The sequence below is a fragment of the Elephas maximus genome, chromosome 5, assembly GCF_024166365.1.
Source record: "Elephas maximus indicus isolate mEleMax1 chromosome 5, mEleMax1 primary haplotype, whole genome shotgun sequence".
NCBI classification, from domain to species: Eukaryota; Metazoa; Chordata; class Mammalia; order Proboscidea; family Elephantidae; genus Elephas; species Elephas maximus.
The window spans coordinates 23,975,533-23,998,840 of record NC_064823.1 but is presented as its reverse complement, the minus strand read 5'-3'; the positions used below and the strand labels follow the sequence as shown (position 1 = coordinate 23,998,840).

General features: G+C 35.7%; 1 protein-coding gene across 5 annotated transcripts in view; it reads left to right on the top strand.

Moving 5' to 3' along the window:
- SPATA5 (spermatogenesis associated 5) overlaps nt 1-23,308 on the top strand; it is a 350,714-nt gene that overhangs the window by 108,542 nt on the left and 218,864 nt on the right. For 4 of the 5 annotated variants that reach the window (XM_049885372.1, XM_049885371.1, XM_049885374.1 and 1 more), the window contains one exon: nt 9,806-9,932. In XM_049885372.1, coding sequence (XP_049741329.1) covers nt 9,806-9,932 — 127 coding nt within the window. Of the gene's footprint in view, nt 1-9,805; nt 9,933-11,443; nt 13,544-23,308 lie in introns of those variants that run through there. The other variant, XM_049885375.1, reaches the window with a different exon arrangement.

Below are 23,308 nucleotides of genomic sequence, written 5' to 3'. Positions count from 1 at the left end.
GTTCCCATAGTGTTATTTTTTTCAAATTATTAATTTGATCTAAATGTAATTCATACTCTTCCTGGACTTTGCTATGAAAAAGGAGAAAGAAAAAAGAAGGACCCTTGTTATGTGTCTTCTCCTGCCCCAAACCCATTTTGTCTTATGCTTATGTGGTATGCTTACTGCTTCTTCCTCAGTCAGGAAACTCAAGTATATATGTTTCCTGAGCATAGTAATTCATTTTTAAAAAAGTTCATTTTGGGCCTGTGTTAGTTAAAGAAAGGAAAAGCAAAATAGGACCTATAAATCTTTGATGAATTCTTGAAATTCTTAATGAGTGAGTACTTATTGTTGTGTATGCAGACAAATGGTGCCATAACTTCTATAGTTTTTATTATCAGGAAGTTGATGTTTAGGACTCAGAAACGCCCTGTTTATAACTATTTTAATATCTTAACCTCCGATTGCAAGGATTATTTTCTATAGAGAATTTTTGGGATAAACCATAAATATAAATGTTGGTCACAGACTGTTATCTGTAGGTAGCAGCGATTTTATTGACTTTAGGTTTTGAGAATCTTGAGTGTATTCTTGACCCTTTTGATATTTTTGGGAAACTCTCAGTATTTATTAAGAATGTTCTAAGGTTTTCATTGGCCATTTTTTTAGAAGTGGATCACCAGTTCCGTTTTCCTAGTTTGTCTTAGTCTAGAAGCTCCGCTCAAACCTGTCCACCGTGGGTGACCCTGCTGGTATTTGAAATACTGGTGACATAGCTTTCAGCATCACAGCAACACACGAGTCACCACAGTATGACGCACTGACAGAAGAGTGCTTGAAAGTAGATATCCTAGGCATTAGTGAGCTGAAACGGACTGATAATGGCCGTTTTGAATTGGACAGTCATATGGTCTACTATGCCGGGAGTGACAAATTGAAGAAGAGTGGGTTCACATTGATTGTCAAAAAGAATAGTTTCAAGATCAATCCTAAAGTACAATGCTGTCAGTGATAGGATAATATCCTATATGGCTACAAGAAAGACCAGTTAATATGACTGTTATTCAAATTTACGGACCAACCACTAATGCCAAAGATGAAGAAACTGAAGATTTTTACCATCTACACTCTGAAATTGATCAAATATACAATCAAGATGCATTGATAATTACTAGTGATTGGACTGTGAAAATTGAAAACAAAGGATCAGTATATGGCTTTGGTGATAAAAAGGATGCTGGAGATCGCGTGATAGAATTTTGCAAGACTAATGACTTACTCACTGAAAACATCTTTTTTCAGCAACATAAATGGTGACTATATGCGTGGACCTCACTGGATGGAATACACAGGAATCAAATTGACTGCATTTGTGGAAAGACACAGTGGAAAAACTCAATATCATCAGTCAGAACAAGGCCAGGGGCTGACCATCAATTGCTCATATGCAAGTTCAAGTTGAAGCTGAAGAAAATCTTGAATATATCCCATCTGGATTTAGAGACCACCTCAAGGATAGATTTGACTCCCTGTCATGGATTAAATTATGTTCCCCCCAAAATGTGTGTATCAGCTTGATTAGGCCACGATTCCCAGTATTGTGTGGTTGTCCTCCATTTTGTGATTGTAAATTTTGTTGAGAGGATTAGGGTGGGATTGTAACACCACACTGATCCAAGGTAAAGGGAGTTTCCCTAGTGCGTGGCCTGCACTACCTTTTATCTCTCAAGAGATAATAGGAAAGGGAAGCAAGCAGAGAGTTGGAGACCTCATACCACCAAGAAAGGAGCACCAGGAGCAGAGTGCATTTTTTGCCCCGGGGGTTCCTGTGCAGAAAAGCTCCTGGTCCAGGGGAATATTAATGAGAAAGACCTTTCTCCAGAGTTGACAGAGAGAAAGCCTTCCCCTGGAGCTGATGCCCTCAATTTGGACTTGTAACCTACTAAAAAAAAAAAAAAAAAAAAAGACTGTGAGAAAATAAATTTCTCTTTGTTAAAGCCATCCACTTGTGATATTTCTGTTATAGCAGTACTGGACGACTAACACACTCATTGTACAATAATGACCGAAAACTAGACGAGTTGTGGGAAGACATCGAGCACATCAGACATGAAGAAAGCAAAAGGTCATTAAAAAGACAGAAAAGAAAGAAAAGCCCAAAATGAATATCAGAAGAGACTCTGAAACTTGCCCTTGAACGTAGAGTTTTTAAAATGAAAGGAAGATATGATGAAGTAAAAGAGCTTAATAGAAGATTTCAAAGGGTGGCTCAAGAATACAAAGTAAAGTATTGTAATGACATGTGCAAAGACCTGGAGATAGAAAATCAGAAGAACACGGTGGACATTTCTCAAGTTGAAAGAACTGAAGAAAAAATTCAAGCTTCGAGTTGCAATATTGAAGGATTCTATGGGGAAAACATTAAACAAGGCAGGAAGCATCAAAAGATGAAAGGAATACACGGAGCCACTATAACAAAAAGTATTGGTTGACATTCAGCCGTTTCAGGAGGTAGCATACGATAAAAAACCTGTGGTTCTGAAGGAAGAAGTCAGGCTGCACTGATGGCATTGGCAAAAGACAAGGGTCCAGGAATTGACAGAATACCAACTGAGATGTTTCCACAAGTGGATGCGGTACTGGAAGTGCTCACTTGTCTATCCCAGGAAATTTAGAAGACAGCTACCTGGCCAACCAACTGGAAGAGATCTGTATTTGTTACCATTCCAAAGAAAGGTAATCTAACACAATGCGGAAATTATCAAAGAATATCATTAATATAACACAAGTAAAATTTTGCTGAAGATCACTAGAAAGCTATTGCAGCGGTACATCGACTGGGAACTGCCAGAAATTCATGCTGGATTCAGAAGAGGACATGGAACTTGGGATATCGTTGCTGATGTCACATGGATCTTGGCTGAAAGCAGAGAATACCAGAAGGATGTTTACCTGTGTTTTATTGACTATGCAAAGGCATTCAACCGTGTGGATCCTAACAAATTATGAGTAATATTGTGAAGAATGGAAATTTCAAACCGCGTAATTGTCCTCATGCAAAGTCTGTACATAGATCAAGAGGCAGTTGTTTGAATAGAACAAGGAGATACTGCATGGTTTAAAATCAGGAAAGGCGTGTGTCAAAGTTGTTTCCTTTCACCAGACTTCTTCAATCTGTATGCTGAGCAAATAATCCGAGAAGCTGGACTATATGCAGAAGAATGCGGCATCGGGATTGGAAGAAGACTCATTAACAACTTCTAATATGCAGATGCAAACATTGCTTGCTGAAAGGGAAGAGGACTTGAAGCACTTACTGATGAAAATCAAAGACTACAGCCTTCAGTATGCATTACACCTGAACATAAAGAAAACAGAAATCCTCACAAATGGACCTATAATAAGCAACATCATGATTGGGGAAAATATTGAAGTTGTAAAGAATTTCATTTTACTTGGATCCATAATCAGTGCCCACGGAAGCAGCAATCAAGGAATCAAATGACATATTGCATTGGTCAAATCTGCTGCAAAAGACCTCTTTAAAGTGTTAAAAAGTAAAGGTACCACTTTGAGGACTAAGATGTGCCTCACCCAAGCCATGGTATTTTTAATCGCCTCATATGCATGTTAAAGGTGGAAGATTAATAAGAAAATCAGAATTGTTGCATTTTACTTATGGTTTGGTTGAAGAATATTGAATATACTATGGACTGCCAAAGAATGAACAAATCTGTCTTGGAAGAAGTACAGCCAGAATGATCCTTAGAACCAAGGATGGCAAGAATTCATCTCACATTCTTTGCACATATTATATGGAGAAGGACATCATGCTTGGTAGAGTAGAGGATCAGCAGAAAAGAGGAAAACTCTTGGATTGACACGTAGCTGCAACAAAGGGCTCAGACATATCAGTGATTTTAAGGATTGTGTAGGTCTGGGCAGTGTTTTTTGTTCTGTTGTACACAGGGTTGCTATGTGGAATCCAGTTTGCCGGCTCATTACAACAGCAACAACAATTTATTAAGATACGACTTCTATGCCATTCTCTTTCTTCTTTACTTATTTTTTGTTGATTGTTCTTCATCCTAGTCTGTCTTAGCCTGGAAGCTCCGCTGAAACCTTTCCACGAAGCGTAACCCTGCTGGTATTAGAAGTATCAGTGGCAAGCTTCCAGTATCTCAGCAACACGCAAGCCACCACAGTACGACAAACATGGTGGTATCTCTACTTATATGCCTTCGTAGGCCCTTTGTCTGGCTTCCATATATCTTCCACACTCTTTTCTATTCTTTTTTTCAATTTGTATATCACTTGGGGGAAACCCTGGTAGCATAGTGTTTAAGAGCTACGGCTGCTAAGCAAAAGGTAGGCAGTTTGAATCCATCAGGCGCTCCTTGGAAACCGTATGGGGCAGTTCTACTCTGTCCTATAGAGTTGCTGTGAGTCAGAATCGACTCGACGGCAGCAGTTTTGGTTTTTGGTTTGGATATCACTTAGGGGCCTTTTTACCAACCTTTCTTCCAATTTAAGAATTTTCTGTTCTGTTGTATCTAATCTCTTATTAATCCCATCTTTTTAATTTTAGGTATACTTTTAAGTTTAAAATTACTGTTTTATTTTTTTGTAGATTTCCAAATTATTCATGAAATTTACTGTTTTTTTTTTTTTTTTTTTTTTTGCTACAATTCATGTGAATTTTTGTTTCCTATCTCTTTGTAGGTTGCCTGTTAAAAATATTCCATGATTCTAGCTCTTTAGGTACTCTTTTCTTCTTAAAAGGAAATTGAAGGGGAGAAAGGAAAAAGGCTGAGTGATAACCTAGGCAATCTTTTTTTAGGGTATAGAGCTTTGAGAAATGAAAAATTGTTAGTTTCTGTCGAGTTGGCTTCAACTCATGGTCATCTGTGTAATAGAATGAAACATTACCCAGTCCTGTACCATCTCCTTTATCTTTGATATGTTTGAGCCCATTGTTGAGACTAATGAATCAATTCATCTCATAGAGGGTTTCCCTCATTTTTGCTGATTCTTCACTTTACCAAATGTGATGCCATTTTCTAGTAATTAGTTTTTTCCTGATAGCATATCCAGAGTAAGCAAGATGAAGCCTCATTATCCTCGCTTCTAAGGAGCATTCTGGTTGTATTTCTTCTAAGACTGATTTGTTTATTCTTCTGGTAGTCTGGTTTATTCAATATTTTGCTTTCGGCCAAGATCCATCTGACACCAGTTATGATACTCGGCATTCCTCATTCTGTCCTGAATCTGGCTTGAATTTTGGCAGTTCCCTGTTGATGCACGGCTGCAGTTGTTTTTGAATTATCCTCAGCAAAATTTTTCTAGCAAATGATATTAATGATATTGTTCAATAATTCCATTATTGCATATGATCACCTTTCTTTGGAGTGGGCACATATGTGGATCTCTTCCAGTTTTCCTAATTTTTTGACATAGATGAATAAGGGCCACTTGTATTGAATCTATTTGTTGATGCATCTCCATTTTTACTCCATCAGTTCCTGGAGCCTTGTTTTTTCCCAGTGTCTTCAGTGTAGTTGAATGTCTTCCTTCAGTATCAGTGGTTCTTGATCATATACTAACTACATCCTAAAAAGGATGATATCAACCAGTTCTTTTTTATTTTATGTTATTGAGATTTTGGTGAAAGTTTACACAGCAAATTAGGTTCCCAGCTCCCATTTAATAATTTCTACATGTACTATTCAGTGACATGGGTTACATTTTCTACATTTTTCAACTTCCTCATTATTTCCTTTCTGGTTTCCATTATCCTTGCTTCCCTGTCCCCCTGACAGTCTTATCTTTGCTTTAGAGTAAATGTTGACTGTTTGGTTTCAAATAGATGATTTAAAAAAAAAAAAAAAAGATTAAAGGAGTAGAGTACAGTACTCACAGGTGATATTGTTTATTTTATGAGCCGATCTGTTATTTAGTTGATAGGTGACTTTTGGAAGTAGTTTCAGTTCAAATTTTAAAGGGTATCTCCAGGCGACAGTCTCTGTGGTTCCCGAGGTCTCTACCAGTCCAGCAAGTCTGTATTTTCTTTTTTTTTTTTAAGTAAGATTTCCAATTTCATTCTACAATATTCTCCCATTCTATTCAGGACAATCTATTGTAGCCAGGTACCATCTAGCTCTTCTAGTCTCTGGATAGGTGAGGTCTTGTCGCCTGGTTTCTTCTTTGAGTCTGTGGTTTCATTCTTTCTCTTTTGCTGCAGATGAGTGGAAACCAATCATTGCGTCTTAGATGGTTGTTCACAAGCTTTTAAGACCCTAGATATACTTAGTTACCAAATTAGAATGTAGAACACAAATGTTATAGACTATATTGTGGTAATTGACCAAAATGTCCTATGAGACTATGGTCCTAAGTCTTCAGATCCTGTAAAGTAATCCCGAGAGGTGTTTGGTTAAGTCTTGGAAGTATCCGTGACTGAACCATCTATGTGCTTATTCTATGTATAAATATATGTGCAGCACTCTTAAACATGTCTCTGAATATGCCTGCAGATACACCTATATATGCTCACATGTATTCACACATACACTTTCTTGTACACATTTATGCATACATATCTATGTAACCACTCATATATTTTGGCTGTTACTGCTATTGTTAGCAAAATGTTCCAGCATTTACCAATAATGTCCCTTATTCTTGTATATTTCTTAGTGTCATTCTTTACTTTGGTTAGATTGTACTCCATCAACATTCGGTGTTGCCTTTCCCATCACCAAAACTAACAAGTGTCAACTGTCTAGAGAGTGATTCCCCTTCCCTAACCCTCCCATCTCTGGTAACCAACAAAGAACATTAATTTACATGTGTATACCTACCTTTTTTTTTTGTCTTTTTATAGAAGTGGGAACATACAATATTTGTCCTTTTATGCTTGCCTTATTTCACTTAGCATAATGTCCTTCAGTTTCATCCATGTTATAAGGTATTTTGAGGACTCATTATTATTCTTTATATCTGCGTAGTATTCCATATATACCACAATTTGTTTAGTCATTCATCCATTGATGGGCACTTAGGTTGTTTCCATCTTTTTGTTGTTGTAAATAATGCCGCAATGAACATAGGGGTGCATACGTCTGTTCTTGTTACTGCTGTTAGATCTCTAGGATATATACCTAGGAGTGGAATTGCTGGATCATAGGGTATTTCTATTTCTAGCTTTCTGAGGTTATGCCACACTGTTTCCCTTTCAGTGCTGTTTTTGCAGGGGTGAGATGATGTATCATTATAGCTTTGATTTGTATCTCTCTGATGGCTAATGATCACAAGCATACTTTTCAAGTGTTTGTTGGCCACTTAAATGTCCTCTTTGGTGTGAACGATTCTTTTTCTTCTTTACAATGACTGCATATTCCTTCCATATTTTTTTGATGTTTCTTGCATCATTGAATTTTTTCCCCACAGAATCCTAGTATTGCAACTCTAGGCTTAAATTTTCTCTTCAGTTCGAGAAATGTTGAGCCTTTTGGTTTTCTAGAATTTTATATTATGTTTTCATTGATAATATGTCTTGGACTTTCTTCAGTTGTTCCATATCTTTTTAAGGACTTGTCTTAGTTATCTGGTACTGTTTATAACCGAAATATCGAAGTGGATGGCTTTAACAAAGAGAAATTGATTTTCTCACAGTCTAGTAGGTGAGAAGTCCAAATTCAGGGCGTCAGCTCCAGGGGAATGCTTTCTCTGTCAGCCATCTCATCAGTCTTCCCATGGAGTAGGAGCTTCTCTGTGCAGGAACCCCAGGCCCAAAGGACACCCTGTGCTCCTGGCATGGCTTTCTTGGTGGTATAAGGTTCCTCTGTCTCTCTGCTAGCTTCTGTCTTTTATATCTCAAGAGATTGCCTCAAGACACAATCCAGTCTTGTAGATTGAGTCCTGCCTAACTAACACAACTGCTGCCCATCCTCCCTCATTAACATTGTAGAGGTAAGATTTACAACATATAGGGAAATCACACAATACAAGGAATCATGGCCCAGCCAAACTGATACACACATTTTTTTGAGGGACATAATTTAGTCCATGACGGGAACCTTTCTTTTAACTGTAAGTTATACTCTGAGCTTGGTGATTCTTTTATAATGGGCAGTAAACTTGAAGGAGATGTTATGTCTAGCCTCCAGGCTCTAAGCAAACCTATCCATTGACCTGGTGGGAGAGACACTGTGTCTTTCTTCCTCCCTCCTCCAACCATTTTAACCGTTTTAAAGTTCAAATAATGAGTTTTTGAACTTGTAATGCATGTTGAGGTCTAAATTCTGTTATTTAGAGAAGTTGATTACCTTATTACTAGATATGTTACATGATAATTATCTAAGATGCTGTTGCTCTGTCGCAGGCATTAAGGCAAAGGTATGTTGTGTGATCCTTCCATCCTCTTTCCCTTTCTTTCCTCCTCACGCCCTGAGTGCATCTGGCTGAATTTGTATACGTTTAATACTTACAGTGCTATTTCATGATATAATTGTCCACCCAGGTGTTTATGGCATATTTCTAATTTCTGAGTAGATGTCAGTAAATTCCAGTTATTGCTACTAACAAGAATTGTTATTATTCTGGGAAGTTTTGATTGTGTGGTATCAGGGTTTTTTGTTTTGTTTTGTTTTTTTTGTCAGGAGGATCTGTTGAGTTGACCTCTTCCAAATCAAAATTCAGTCTCTTTTTGTGAACAAAGGAAAAGATATTAATTTAAGGTATAGTGTTGTCTTAGTCATCTAGTGCTGCTATAACAGAAATACCACAAGTGGATGGCTTTAACAAAGAGAAGTTTGTTTTCTCACAGTTTAGGTTGCTAGAATGCCAAATTCAGGACACCAGCTCCAGGGGAAGTCTTTCTCTGTCAGCTTTGGAGGAAGGTTCTTGTCATCAACATTCCCCTGGTCTAGGAGCTTGTCAGTACAGGAGCCCCAGGTTCAAAGGACACACTCTGCTCCTGACACTACTTTCTTGGTGGTATGAGGTCTTTGTGTCTCTCTGCTCACTTTTCTCTTTCATATCTCAAAAGAGATTGATTTAAGACACAACCTAATCTTATAGATTGAGTCCTGCCTCATTAACATAACTACCTCTCATCCTGCCTTATTAACATCAGAGAGGTAGGATTTACAACACATAGGAAAATCACATCAGAAGACAAAATGGTGGACAATCACACGATACTGGGAATCATTGTCTAGCCAAACTGACACACTTTTTTTGGGAGGACACAGTTCAGTCCATAGCAAGTGAGTCCACTAGTGACTTTGTAATTGACATGGTCCATAAACAAAAGGAAGATAATAATATGCTCTCTTTGCCTATTTCTAGGAAAATGTGAAATAGGGATTTTGATGACTAATCTGCTGATTAACTTTAAAAAATGCTTAATATTTAAAAAATTATTAAGAGACATCAGAAATACTTAAAAGTATGTAAAGAGTTTTTTTTGTTTCACATATGTTCTCTTTAATAAGCTCTAAGTTTCACTTGTAAAGGGTTTTTATCTTACTCAATTTTTTATTCCCAATTTCTATCAGTATACTTGTCATGTAGAGTGTAAATACTGATTAAGTTAAATAATTCTTTATGCATTTGATGAACCATGTTAAATAATCTTACATCTTGCTTCTCAGAGCTTTTATATCTAATACTCATTCTAATCAGTTCTGAAACATGCATTTTATATTTTGAAACAGTCATAGATTTTTTTGTTATGGAGTATGTAACATTTTAAAAATAATAAAAATGCAGTGTTTTAGAGTAGGTAAACAGATTTTAAAACTGTATTTTAAAAAATTAGTTCTTCAGGTGCTGGGAATGTAGCAGACCGTGTTTTGGCTCAGCTCTTAACAGAAATGGATGGAATTGAACAGCTAAAGGATGTGACCATTTTGGCAGCTACTAATCGCCCTGATAGGATAGACAAGGTAAGAAACTGGGGACACTTGGAAGTTTGGTAAAATCAAGGACTGGGTCATTTGATTGTGTCAGGTTTTTTTTTTTTTTTGGTCAATTTCTTTTTAATCAAGTTTTTCATTGAGAGGATGCTAAAGGATCTTAAACTAAAGGAAATGAAAAGAACAAAGAAAAACTTTTGCCTGTGCATTTATTGTTATGTTTCAGTATTAATGAAACTCTTTTTTAACTGTCAATTTCCCCCCACCCATTGTTAAATCAAATTTTCAGTATGTTTCTCCAGAGAATTGAAATTCTGAGATCCTTTGTTTCATCTGATTCATTCTTAATAAGTTTTCAACATTTTCATCCAGAAGTAAATTTCTGTCTGTTTAGTGTTAGTTAGACTCAGGTTATTATCAACAACATTCTAGAAGTTATGACCTAACAGTTGCTTTTAAAATAATTTTAGAATAGAAATGACAATGGATTCTATTTTGTAAGAAGTTACAGGGTTGCTAGGAGTCAGAACTGACTCAACAGCAGCAGGTTTGGTTTTTAATTTATACTTAATATGTAATTATTTTTCAGTAGGATTTACACTGGGAATAAAAATTTACTGTCAGAGCATAAAACAATTTTTATTTTGTTAGCATTATTACTTCATGTGGATGAGCTCCCCCATGCACGTGTATATACACTTTAAGTTTTAAAAATGAGATTTAAAAAATGATCTTTTAAAAGATAAGGAGCTTTTTATGTGGGTAGTAAACTTTGTGTTAGTTCAGTTAGGTATTTTGGTATATGATAAAGACCCTTTGGTCAAATGCAAGTATGAAAACTTTGGACCTTAGCAGATCCTTCCCTTTCTGATGCAGTACTTTATGAGAAGCTAGGTGGGTTCTGAGCATTTGTAGGATCTGGGTCAATGCCAAGGTATCTCTGAAGTCTATCAAAAAGATAGGACTGTATCATAACAAGGATTGTAGAACATGCTGAAAGAGCCTTTAAAGATTACCTAATCCCACGTTTCACAATTAAAGGCACTGAAGCCAGAAAAACCTCCTTTCTCCTGGTAAGAATACATTGTATTTTTATGCCATTTGTCTCCTAGTTGCCCCATGGCTAGTGAGCTCCAAAATTTTTAGATTTCTTTTCTACAGGGCCTAATCTAATAACGGCCTTCTTCGGTTTCCTAATGTTGTATGTCCTCAGTATTAGCTGTATATATTAAAGTAGGATTTAAGTGCTTCTCTGGGGTCTTCTAAATAAAACTAAATGACTTAGCCTGGTTAGTGTTGGTATTAGTTTTTTATTAATGTGTAACAAATTATCAAAAATTTAGCAGTTTAACATAGCACACAATTACTAGCTCACAGCTCTGTAGTTAAGAAACTGGGCACGATATGACTGACTTCTCTGCTCATGGTCTCACTAAAGAGTAAAAACATGTTGTCATTTGGACTGCATTCTCATCAGGAGTTTGTGTTTCTCATCGAAAGCTCATGTGGTTGTGACAGAATTCACTTCTTTGTGGTTGTAGGACTGTGGTCCCTATTTCCTTACTGGCTGTCAGCTAGGAGCCACTCTCAGCTCCTAGAGGCTGCCCACATTCTCCGTCATCTGGCCCCCTCCATCTTCAAACACAGCAGTGGGAACTTTCCATCATAGTTTATCCCGCTCATGCTTCAAGTGTCCTTCACCAGAAATACCTCCCAACCGTTACCCCCAAGAAAGAAGAGCCTATTGCCATTAAGCTGCTTCTGACTCACGGCAACCTCATGCGTTACAGAGTAGAACTGTTCCATAAGGTTTTATTGGCTGTAATCTTTATGGAAGCAAATCACCGTGTCTTTCTTCCATTGTGCCACTGGATGGATTCAGAACTGCCAACCTTTCAGTTAGTAGTTGAGCACAACTGTTTGTGCCACCCAAGGACTTTTTAGAGATAGCCGAGTTCCTTCTGAAGGCTCACCGGATCAGGCTAGGTCCACTGAGGAAAATCTCCCCATCAATTTTTTTTTTTTAGTCATCTAATTCAGAACTTTAATTACATCTGCAAAAATTCTTCACAGTAGCACCCAGATTAGTGTTTGATTGAATAACTGGGAGAATGTGTGTCCACCAGGGGACAGGAATTTGGGGGCTGTCTTATAAAATTTTCCCTACCTAAGTGCTCTTCAGTGCCTTTCCCCCAACCTTACCTGAATTCTTTTCTGAGAACAAAGAACAAATTCCTACTCTCTCTGAGACCAATTTGTCCTTGCCTGTCTTATGATTGACTATAAGTCCAGCTTCTTTGAAATGTCCTCAGATGCAACATTTCTCTCCCTTGCAAATATTTGCCCAAGTATTTCTTTCTTCAGACTGTACATATAATCTCTTAAAGTAGAAAAGAATAAATGAATTTGAACTCATTTTTAAAGGATACTTTTTTTCACATTCTTTATATACAAAACACTTTGTAAGTCTGATAATCAATACAGTAGAATTGTTGATTTACAGTCTGTCTTGCTTACCTTTCTCTCCGTAATATCTAAATTGATTCCCACCTGTTGTGTTCCACAGTAAGGTATAATCTATCCCAGTTCTCACTGATACCAGGTACAAAAAACCTGGAGAAGTTTGTAAGATAAACCTAGAGATTAGAAGTTATTCTTGGGCCACTCTACGGTTTTAGACCCGATGAATTTTTTTAGGCTCGTATAGAATAAATCAAAACCTTCAAAGTTAATGGTACATGACTTCCATTCCCTTTAGGATACTTCAGCCAAGGACATCTTAGATATCTTGAAGAAAATGCTTAACCAGATTCTGAGCAGAACTTGTCTCCAAGGATTGGAGATTGAAAGGATGGAAGTGGTTCTTACATTTCAGGTTGTTTGCTGCCTTCTAATAATATTTATCTTTAGAAGGCAGTTATGTTCCATGAATAGCAACTCATAAATGACAGTCTTCAATATCACAGAGTTTCAGAAATATTTAGAGAATATATTACCCAAATTCTAGTCATATTTTTTATTCTTTATAAGATGTTTCCTTTAATACCTTGGTATTAAAAAGCCTCATTGTTCAAAAAAAGAAGTGTTTTAAGTACAAATATAATTAAAACCTGTTAACACCTCTTGACTAATTAACCTTTGCCTCAAGAAGCTTCATTCCGGGAGAAGTGTAGTACAAATATGTATGTGTGTGTGTGTTGTGTATGTAGGTGTATATGTACATATACCAAAAAAAAAAAAAAAAACCCAAACCAATTGCCGTTGAGCCAATTCCAACCCACAGTGACCCTATAGGACAGAATAGAACTGTCCCATAGAGTTGCCAAGGAGTGCCTGGTGGATTTGAGCTGTCGACCTTTTGGTTAGCAGCTGTAGCTCTTAACCACTACACCACCAGGGTTTCCATATGTACATACATGTGTACATACATCTATACTTACATATGCACAGGCATACATACATACTTTGATTGCTTTAAAAAAAAAAAAAGAGGTCCAACTTATTCTAACTACTTAAGTTTTGGGTGAACATATTTAAATTAAGATACTGAAAGTGTTTGCTAATTAGATACAAAGGCTTATTTTCATTAGCTCAGGGTGGGTCTAAAGGTCTTTAATTTACTCCTCAAATTTTTCAGAATTTATAATTAAATCTGCAGTAGATGAAATAAAATCATTATTGGCAGCAAAACATAAACTTGAAATGAATTTTTTAAAGTGTTTTAAAATGATGTAATGGTTTGAAAATCATCAAGTGATGTGCTGTGCTTTCAAGTACAACTTTGAATTTAGCACATTTAACATAGTCTAAATGTTTTGGCATGTATTATGTATTTTTGCAAAAAAACTCTGCTTTAAACATTCAGTGATTTTTGTAAAAATATTTTAATAGTTAATCCATGTCTGTTTTATGTAGAATTGCATATTCATAGGGAACATGAATTTTTTTCTCCAATTATACTGTTGTTACTACCCACGTGATATATACTACATCAGAAGTCTTTTTTCTTCCTAGATTTTTTCCTCCAAAGAATGACTATAGAGCATTGTGTATTGTTTAATAATACTATGAAAAAGTTTCAACACGTGTATAATTAGAACATGGCGTTCAAAATGTGCCCAGAATGTGCTGGTAGAAACAAAACAGTTTTAAGAGATGATTAAAGACACTTCCTGTTATGAAATGAATAGACATAGTTTTCACCACCTGTGTTGTCTGGGAAAAATTGTAGTAGGAAGAGAATAGGAGACAAAAGAATTAATTTCGTGTGCTGATGCTAAAAAGTAAAGATTTTGTTTTTTAGCCTACATCTGAAAAAAAAAGGACTTTTCTGGTTTCTGAGAAATATATATTTAGTCTAATTTTGGCTACATTTAATCAGGTGTTTGGTCTTGAAAATTACTAGCTTGCATACCTTACAGTTTTGTTTGTTAAGCCACAACTTGCATGTCATGATGACCTAAGTGTGGTAACACTGGTAAGTAAGAAAGGAGAATTCTTGGACTGTCAGAGGAGTGAAATTGATATCATTATGCCACTCATATGTTGTGCATATTTAGTGTGTTCATTCTGACAGTATTTCAGTTTCATGTAGCCTGGGGAGACTAGGAGTTTCTTGGGGATTCTGGATTCAGCAAAGGAAGTGAGACACACAATTCAGGAATCACATAATTTACTTCGTGCTGGATCGCATTCACATTCCAGACCCATTAGCTGTGATGTAGCACACTAGGCTGAGTGAAGTGATTGCTTGTAGTCTCAGTATCCTGAAGTCTCCATAGGCCTTTTACCTCCTCCAGCTTAAGGTGAGTGAAGAGAATTTGCATCCTCAAGTACCCAGTATGCATAAGAATGGCAAGATGTGATAGGAGATAGAGACTAATGAGATTGTGTGATGTCAAGCAGACACATTAGATTGATAATGGTCTGGATTTCCTCAGCATCAGGAGACATTAGAACAACAAGCAACTAAATTATTATTGATGGCCAAATAATATTTAAATGGCAAAGCTCTTGGAGTTTATATTGTTCTTTGTTAAAGTGTTACTTATTTTTGGCCCCTTTAGAAGAATATAGTGCCAATCCATGCCATTTCATGCATTCGTGTTGAATCTTAAGGAAGAAATGATCATGTCTCCCCCCCCCGCATCAGCTGTGTTAAACAGGCTTAAAATAGTTTAATTTTATGAATATTTTGAATTTAGGCCCTTTGGGTTCTTCTAGTACTGGTTCTTAGTACATAATAGCTCTCGATAATAGCTGTTATTGTAAGTATTATCCGTAGTCTATAAGCCTGTTTTTCTGATAGTCATTAAATTAGTAGAATTTTTTAAATTCTGCTCTAAGTCACCTATAGAAAAGATTGCCTAATTGTGGAGAATTTTGAAAGTTATATAGAGGTCTTAAATGATTCAGAGTTCAAAGTTATTTTCTAACTTTATATGTTTAACTCATGAAAGTGATGAACTGGCATTAATTTTCCAGCCAGGTTTTCTAGAAGATTAGTTGTGCTGAATGGGTTAAATAAGACTTAATGTTTTTATTTCTTACATGTCATAAATTAAAGATTGGTTCTATGGATATTTTTGTAACATGGAATAAATTAGCATTATTTAGAAGTGTCAGCAAATAAGCTAAATATACTTGGCTCTCAATTTTCAAACAAACTGTGTTCCAAAAATACCTCCATAAGAAAGGCTCTGAGTATATTTATGGATGACTTCTTTCGCCACCCTTCCTGTTATAAGTCTTGCTCTTCTACTGTTGCTTTTCTCAGCTAAGTCAGAACTAAAAAAAACAGCCACTTGACACAATAGACATTAAAAGTTTAAATGCAGTATAACTTTATACTTTCCCAAAAGTATTTAAGAAAAGGATGCTTATTAATCTTTAATACTATTTCAAAATTATGTGGAGAGTCTTTGGAGGTTAGAAGGTGAGCTGCAGTGTGGTCAGACCTAGGAGGGTTCGTGCAACATCAGGTTTACCACCTCTTCACGGGACTCTCAGAACTGGTTTTGTTTTTGGTTTCTGGGGTTTTCTTTGTTTGCTTTTTTAAAGTTCTAAGTGTTTTCAGTATATTTTCTGTGGCAGTAACTAAGAATTTCAGCTTTGGAGATGGGGGAGTTGGGAGAGATGACAGAAGACAGGTTGGATTAAGGGTTGTATGCATATATGGATCATATTTCATTTAGTTGTTATAAGATAAAGACTGTTTATTCTAGGGGTCAGCAAACTATGGGCCTGTAAGGCAGATGTGGCCCAATACCTGTTTTTGTGCAGTCTGTGATCTGAGAATGGTTGTAACATATGAAAATCACATGAAGTTCAAATTTCAGTCTTCATAAATAAGTTTTATTGGGACACAGCCATGTGCCTTTGTTTACGTATTGTCTATGACAACTTTTGCACTACTGTAGTAGAGTTGTGTAGTTACAATAGAGACTGTATGGCCTGTGAAGCTTACATTATTTGCCATCTGGTGCTTTACAGAAAAAGTTTGATGGCCTATCCTTTTAAGCTATTAGAAGTTTAGTAAAATCTGTAATGTGTATTGTTTGTACAAGAACCACAAAGTTTTTCTAAAGATTGCTTAAATGAGTCTAGAGGAAAATGAGATTGACACAGGTAGCGGATAACACAGATGATAGAGACGAGAATCTTATATGTAGAACATAATAGAATGTTCTGAAATAGTGAGAAATAAACAATGGATGAATTATGGTAGACAAATACAGATGCAGGAATTTTGGTTTTGAATTCCGGCTCTGTTACTAACTTACTGTGTATTCTTTGAAATTATTTAGCCTCTCTGGACCTCTTTTTCTGTACCTGTCAGAATGTACTAGATAATCCTGATGTATCACTCAGCTCTACAGTTCTCTTAGTTTGTAATGCACAGATAGTAATAGAGATTCCAAACGCTGCATGAAAGGATTCTATTTACCAATCACAAGTTTCTGCTTTTTTTTTTTCTTTAAGCCTTTCAGAGCACTACTTTCTCAAACTTTTGTCATTTAGAAGTTCGTTTTTACAGACAGCTTACAAAGCAAGTGAATGTTATCCAGGTGCGCAAAAGTAACTTTTCTTTCTAACCACGTGATTGCCAGAAAAAGGGAAAAAGCTGTAAATCAGCCTTAAGGCTGCTGTTGTATAATAAAAACCTTGGTTGACAGTTGAAGAACACCTTAACTTTTTCACTTAAAATTTATTACTCTTTGAAAAAGGAGAACTTGTTGAGCTGCATATTTTCTCATTTCACAGATGTCTGATCAGCCTGTAATATTTTGGTTCTATTTAATATGCTATTAACTTTTTTAAATCTGCCATGAATGAAAATAATTTCGTTGGAACAGAAATGTCTAACTATATGATTAAAGTTAAATCATTTTTAAATTTGGAAGAGCCTCTTCTACTGTGTTGTTAACGCCCCTTGAAAGCAATATTTAGGACCTAATGCGCAGTGTAGCCGAGAACTAAACCTGAAGTCATGTATTGAATGTTTTAGTCATTAGTAGACGGGCTAATTTAGTGATCACTTTTAAAGTGCTTAGAGAGTATCAACAATAATGAAAGGACATTTTTGTGCCTGCATTGTGTGTGTCGGTGTGTGTGTTATATATGTGTGTCTTTGTGTTTGGATGGAGTGGAAAAAAGGATGAGAAGGTGTATCAAAACTCAGCTCCTTTCTTTGAGATACATACAGCCTAATTCAAAGTACATTTTTAAGTCTTATAATCAGAAAACATGAACAATGTAAACTTTTAAAGTTTTTTTTTTACTGATGCTGATGTTCATTAGAGTAGATTTGGGGGAAATGGATCTTAGGTTTCAGACTCTAGATTTTGTGTTCCCTGTTTGACAATAAATTTGATATTGCAGTTACTCTTTTTTGACACCAGATGGTGATGCTCACCTGAGATGTTTCCTGAGTGAAGGCTCTACTGCTTTTAGAAGCTCTCCCTCCCCTGCTTTTAGACGCTCTCCCTCCCGCAACCAAAGGATGATACAAGAGGAACTGTCTTTGCTTTTAAAAATAGTAGTAGAAATTTATCTGTGTGTCGTACTGTATAATTTACTTAAAGAATCAGGATTTAAATTTAAATGTGGGTTTTCATGAATTGGAGGGGGTAGTTTTTTGGATTAGTAGGAGCAAGGAGACAAGGGAAGGTTACATAGTGGGGAGGGAATTAAAAACCAGTTGCTGTCGAGTTGATTCTGACTCCTGGCAACCCCACGTGTTTCCGAGTGGTGCAGTACTTCGTAAGATTTTAAATGGCTGTGAGCTTTTAGAGGTAGATCACCAGACCTTTCTTCTGAGGCTCCTCTGGGTAGATTGAACTGTCAATCTTTTAGTTAGTAGTGGAGCATTTAATGTTTTGTGCTACCCAAGGACTCTGGAGAGGGTATTAGCAGTCATTATACATTATACATTATGTACCATGTACCATGCTAGGTGATTTAATATATCTGTTTGATCCAATATATTGGTTATTGCATATATTAAGGACAATTTCCAATTTGGTTTTCATTATAATGTAATAAAGTATGCTTAGGTTAAAGAAAAGTAAAGCTTTTTGGACCAAAACTGTGAGATAAATCATGTTAGTTGGCTTTTTAATTGTTGAGTACCTGTGATGAAGAGGCAAAAACAAACATGCCCTACAAAAATGTTTGAGATTCTTTTTTATTACCAGTTATAGCACAGCTTGAAAAAGCTTGTATTAATTATAAGAGCTAGGAAATATTCATAAGACAGATCTCACTTATGTGAAATAATAATAATAATACTGAGTCTGTTAAGTAGCAACCATATTAGTTATCTGACATCATAGATGTCCCAACTCCTTTTCTTCATCTTATTTTCCTGATCCCCTTTTATGCTACTCAGTTGTTTTTTCTATATTGTTTATTACCATACAGCGTACTTATTTACTATGTCTCTCTCACCCTCCTGGAGTGTGAGCTCCATGAGGGCAAAGATTTTGTCTGTTTTCTCCACCGATATATTCCAAGTGCCTGGAACACGTAGTAGTAGTTAGTATGAAGGAGACCTGCCTTATATGTCCTTCTTATTAGCTATATTAATACATTTGGGAAACATCAGCATTTTCAAATATCAGCTGTGATCTTACTGATTACAAATGCAAATAATAGATTTACTGAGATTAATTGTTAATATTTTTTGTTTTATATGTTCTTCACTAAGAAAAAGGAGCTCTGGCTGTGCATTGGTTAAAGCATTCGGCTGCTAACCGAAAGGTCGGCGGTTTGAACCTACCAGCCACTCTGTGGGAAACAGATGTGGCAGCCTGCTTCCGTAAAGATTTACAACCTTGGAAACACTCGTACTCTGTCATATAGGGTCACTATGAGTTGGAATCCACTAAACAATAGTGGGTTTGGTTTTTTGTTTTGTTTTGTTTTTCACTGGGAGAATGGTGTTTTCTATGTTTTTGCCTCCTTGTTTTGTTTCCAGTTATGTACTGCTGTACATGTGTTTTTTTTTTTTTTCTCAGTGTGGTAAGTTTTCAGTAAAGGATGTTTTGGGTAAGTTTAATAATGTATTTATTGAATAAAAAAATGCCCAGTAAGATGAAAGCTTCTGTTAACTACCCTGATGGCTTGAGGAAGTAATGTGTTTAAGAGTTTAATTAATGCAAAAATAATTAAGAATAATTTTTCATGAAACTTCAGTTCTTTCAGTTATATTCCTGGCTGTGTTTTGGTGATAGTTTATTGCCTTGCCTACATCGTTTGCAAAATTGGTAAAGAGAACAGTATTCTGCAGCCAAGTTTCCATGAGTTGATATTTCACATTCACGTTTGTGACCTAAACCTGTATCCCTTCAGACAGTGAGGAAAACCAAATGTTCTCATAAGCAGAAAGGATTTTTTCATGGAAAACAAAAAAGTAAAAATGTAGTCTAAATGAAACTGTAATGTGTATGTTGAATATATAGGTAGAACTACAGGAAATGGACATTATATACTTTTATGTATTTCTCTGCAGTGTTTTTTCCTTAGGTATCATATTTGACATAAAAAATAGAATAAAATACAAAACTGAAAATATGAATGGTGTCAGATAAATCCAGAAATATTACTCTTAAGATAATAACAATTTTTATAATGTTTAATTGAGAATCTACAGTAACTTGTCATTCTCCTAACCATTCTGGAAAGCGGTATTTCTATTTACATTTAGAGATGAGAAAATAGATGTTCAGAGAGATTAAATAGTTTGCCATGGTCCTAGATCTAATAAGTGATGAATCAGGGTTTTAAATCAGGGCTTCCAGACTCTCAATACCTTGGTCTTTATCCTACATCTCTCATTTATTGCCATTATGTGCCATCCAATATATCCTGTATCTGCACTTTACAGAAAAATTTTAGAGCTGATAAAATTTATACTATATAACTTAAAAATTTAAAATTTCATAATGTAATATGCCTTTAAATAACCTGAGGTATAGTCAGAATTAACTCCATGGCAACTGGTTTAGGGTTATACAATAGGAGATGCTGTACTCGTTCTAGGGAATGGTACTCGTTCTAGGGAATGGTACTCGTTCTAGGGAATGGTGCATAGAGGGGCTAAATACCACCTTGTTTTTTTAAAGCCATCTCTTTCTAATTTTAAGCTAACGTATAGTCTTTCATTTCACCTTTCCCAGTCTCATAACACTTGTTAGGCTTATACAACTATATATACACACATATACCTAAATCACCAACATGATTTTTAAATTTATTTTTATTTAAAATTTCAGAAGTTTTAAAATAAAAATATTGTGTATAAATGAATTATCCAAGAACATGTGTATTAAATAAACTGATTATTAAAGAGACTGGGATGTTATATGGTACTTTTCATCACTGTAATTTAATTTGTTCATGTTATTAACCAAGATTTGCATGATATATTAGTCAGGAAATTGATGTTAACTACATTTTGTAGTTCTTCGTATAAGTTTCTACCTATAGTTTTTCGAAATTCAGATGTTTAGTTGTCTATGAGTGAATAAATTACCTTATTTAGTTAGTTTTCCTTTTTTAAGGTATTAAGAATGATGTATTATCTTTATTGTGATTTGAGGGTATGTGACCTGTGAACACTTGTGTCCTGATTTTGCACAGAAGTTGGTATTCTCAGCTTAGTATAGAAGCTTAAATTTTCCTCTCAGATTTTAGATTTAATGTTGTTGTTAGTTGCAGCTGAGTTGACCTCACGTGTACAGAGTAGAACTGCTCCATAGGATTTTCAAGGCTATTTTTTTTTGTTAGTGGGAATCTTTTAGAAGCAGATTGCCAGACTCGTTTTGCGAGGTGCTTCCAGGTGGGTTCAAGCTGCCAGTTTTTCAGTTAGTAGTCAGGTCCTTAACCATTAGTAGGAAAATGAAAAGGATTCATTAAGCCTTTCATTTGGTTAAAGACTGAAAACCCCTGCAGCAAACAAGAAATTTGCATTTCAGATAAAGTTTATGTATTATAGTCTTCTAGTGGCATATGAAAAAGAACACTAATTTGGAAAAATTGGCAGGCTTAAGTTTTAGTATTTATACTTAAATTTTGTAACTGACCAAATTGCTCATGATGGCTGCCTCCCATTCCTACCTCTTATTCATCACAAATTTAGTTTTTTCTTTTTTGTACTAGACCATAAAGCCAGGAGAGAGTTAGATGTATGCATTACATTAATTTTTAGTAATTACTATTGAAGGATGGCCTTGTGAACACTGTTTATTAATATCAAGTTTGCCTTGAATTAATGTCTGTAGAATGAGTGAATAAATGAATTCAGAACTCTGGCTCCAAAATCCTTTAGAACCTCCCTTTAAATGGAAGGCCTTTTTCTTTGGTTTTAGAAACATTAAATTAAAAAATAATTTAATATTGGTATTAAGGTATTTTTTGTAATTGCCAAAAAAAAGTCATAGTCTCTTCCTAAAGGCAAATAAGATGATAAAGAAATAGAAGGGGAAAAAAATCCTGACCTAAATTGTTAACCTTTTTTATTTGTGTTATGTGTTCCTATAGTCGTTGAGATTGAAACTCAGAGATGCAGTCCACTTTTGAGTTTCATGCTAGAGTCTGTCACTAGTGCTTTCCATGTTGCACAATTATATCACTGTCAAAGATGGTTCTTGACTTAAGGATGTGATTTTTTTTTTTATAGACCATTTTTGTTTATCTAGCACATTTAAGTCTTATAAAACATAATTACTTCCACCTTCAGTTTCCCTGCTATCAGAGACAAGGAGTATGGAAGCATTTTGTTGGAATGCTTGGCCAAAAGTACAAAATGCGGAGGTTAGCAATTTAAATACAGAATAAAGAATTTTTTTACTACTCCTCTTTATCTGATTCTCAGACATTAATAATTATTTTGTTTTCAGCATTCTAAAGGTCCTTCTAAATGTGTCCCAGAAGAGCACAGAAACTGTTTAGATTTTTCCTATGTGTTTACTTTTCTTGATATTTTCATTTTTGTCAAAATGAACTTGCCATTTACTTTTGATGAAATTAATATCTGTTTAAAATCTTACTTCTTGGATGTGGAGGACACCTTGAATGTTAAATATTCAGAATCTTTGAGTGGTGCAGACAATTAACAAGCTTGACTGTTATCTGAAAGGTTGGAGGTTCGAGTTCACCAGAGGTGCCCTGGAAGAAAGGCCTAGTGATCAATTTCTGAAAAATCTGCCACTGTAAATCCTGTGGAGCGCTGTTCTACCCTGACACACGTGGCATCACCATGAGTCGGCATCAACTTGGGGGCAACTGGTTTTTTTATACACAGATGGTCATTGGTAGTCAGATTTGGTTGGTAACTACTGTAATTTAGTTACCAGGGGACAGGTACCAGGCGTTTCATGTATTTTCTGATTCACGTATTTATAATATTTGATGATTGCCATTAACTTTTTTTCCCTAATATGTTTTGAACTTTAAGGAATTAAGGCTCCTTCTGTATGTGCATTTTTTCACATTTATTTTAATTAGTTTTGAGTTTGACTTATAATACATGTAAACTTGCACTTAAAAATATGGTCCTCCCAAAAGCTTTGCTTGGGATCCTAGCTTGGGAGGGTGATTTAGATGGATAGAGAGGGTTGCTTTCTTTACTATTTATCATTTCCCCAGACAAATCCATGGAGACAGGCTGCTGATAGGATAGGAGAAAAACAACAAAAACAAATACAGCACTTTAGCCTGGAACTGAATTGTATTATCTGTGCTGTCAGCTAGAGCCTTTGCTCACGTAATTACCCAGACAATCTCCACAGAGATTAAAAGTTTCCCCTGCATTAGTGATAGCCTGTAGTATGCTGCAGGCTTATGTCCAGTTTTAAAAATCTAGCAATAAACAGTTTTTAGTAGCTTGCAAAACCCTTACCAGC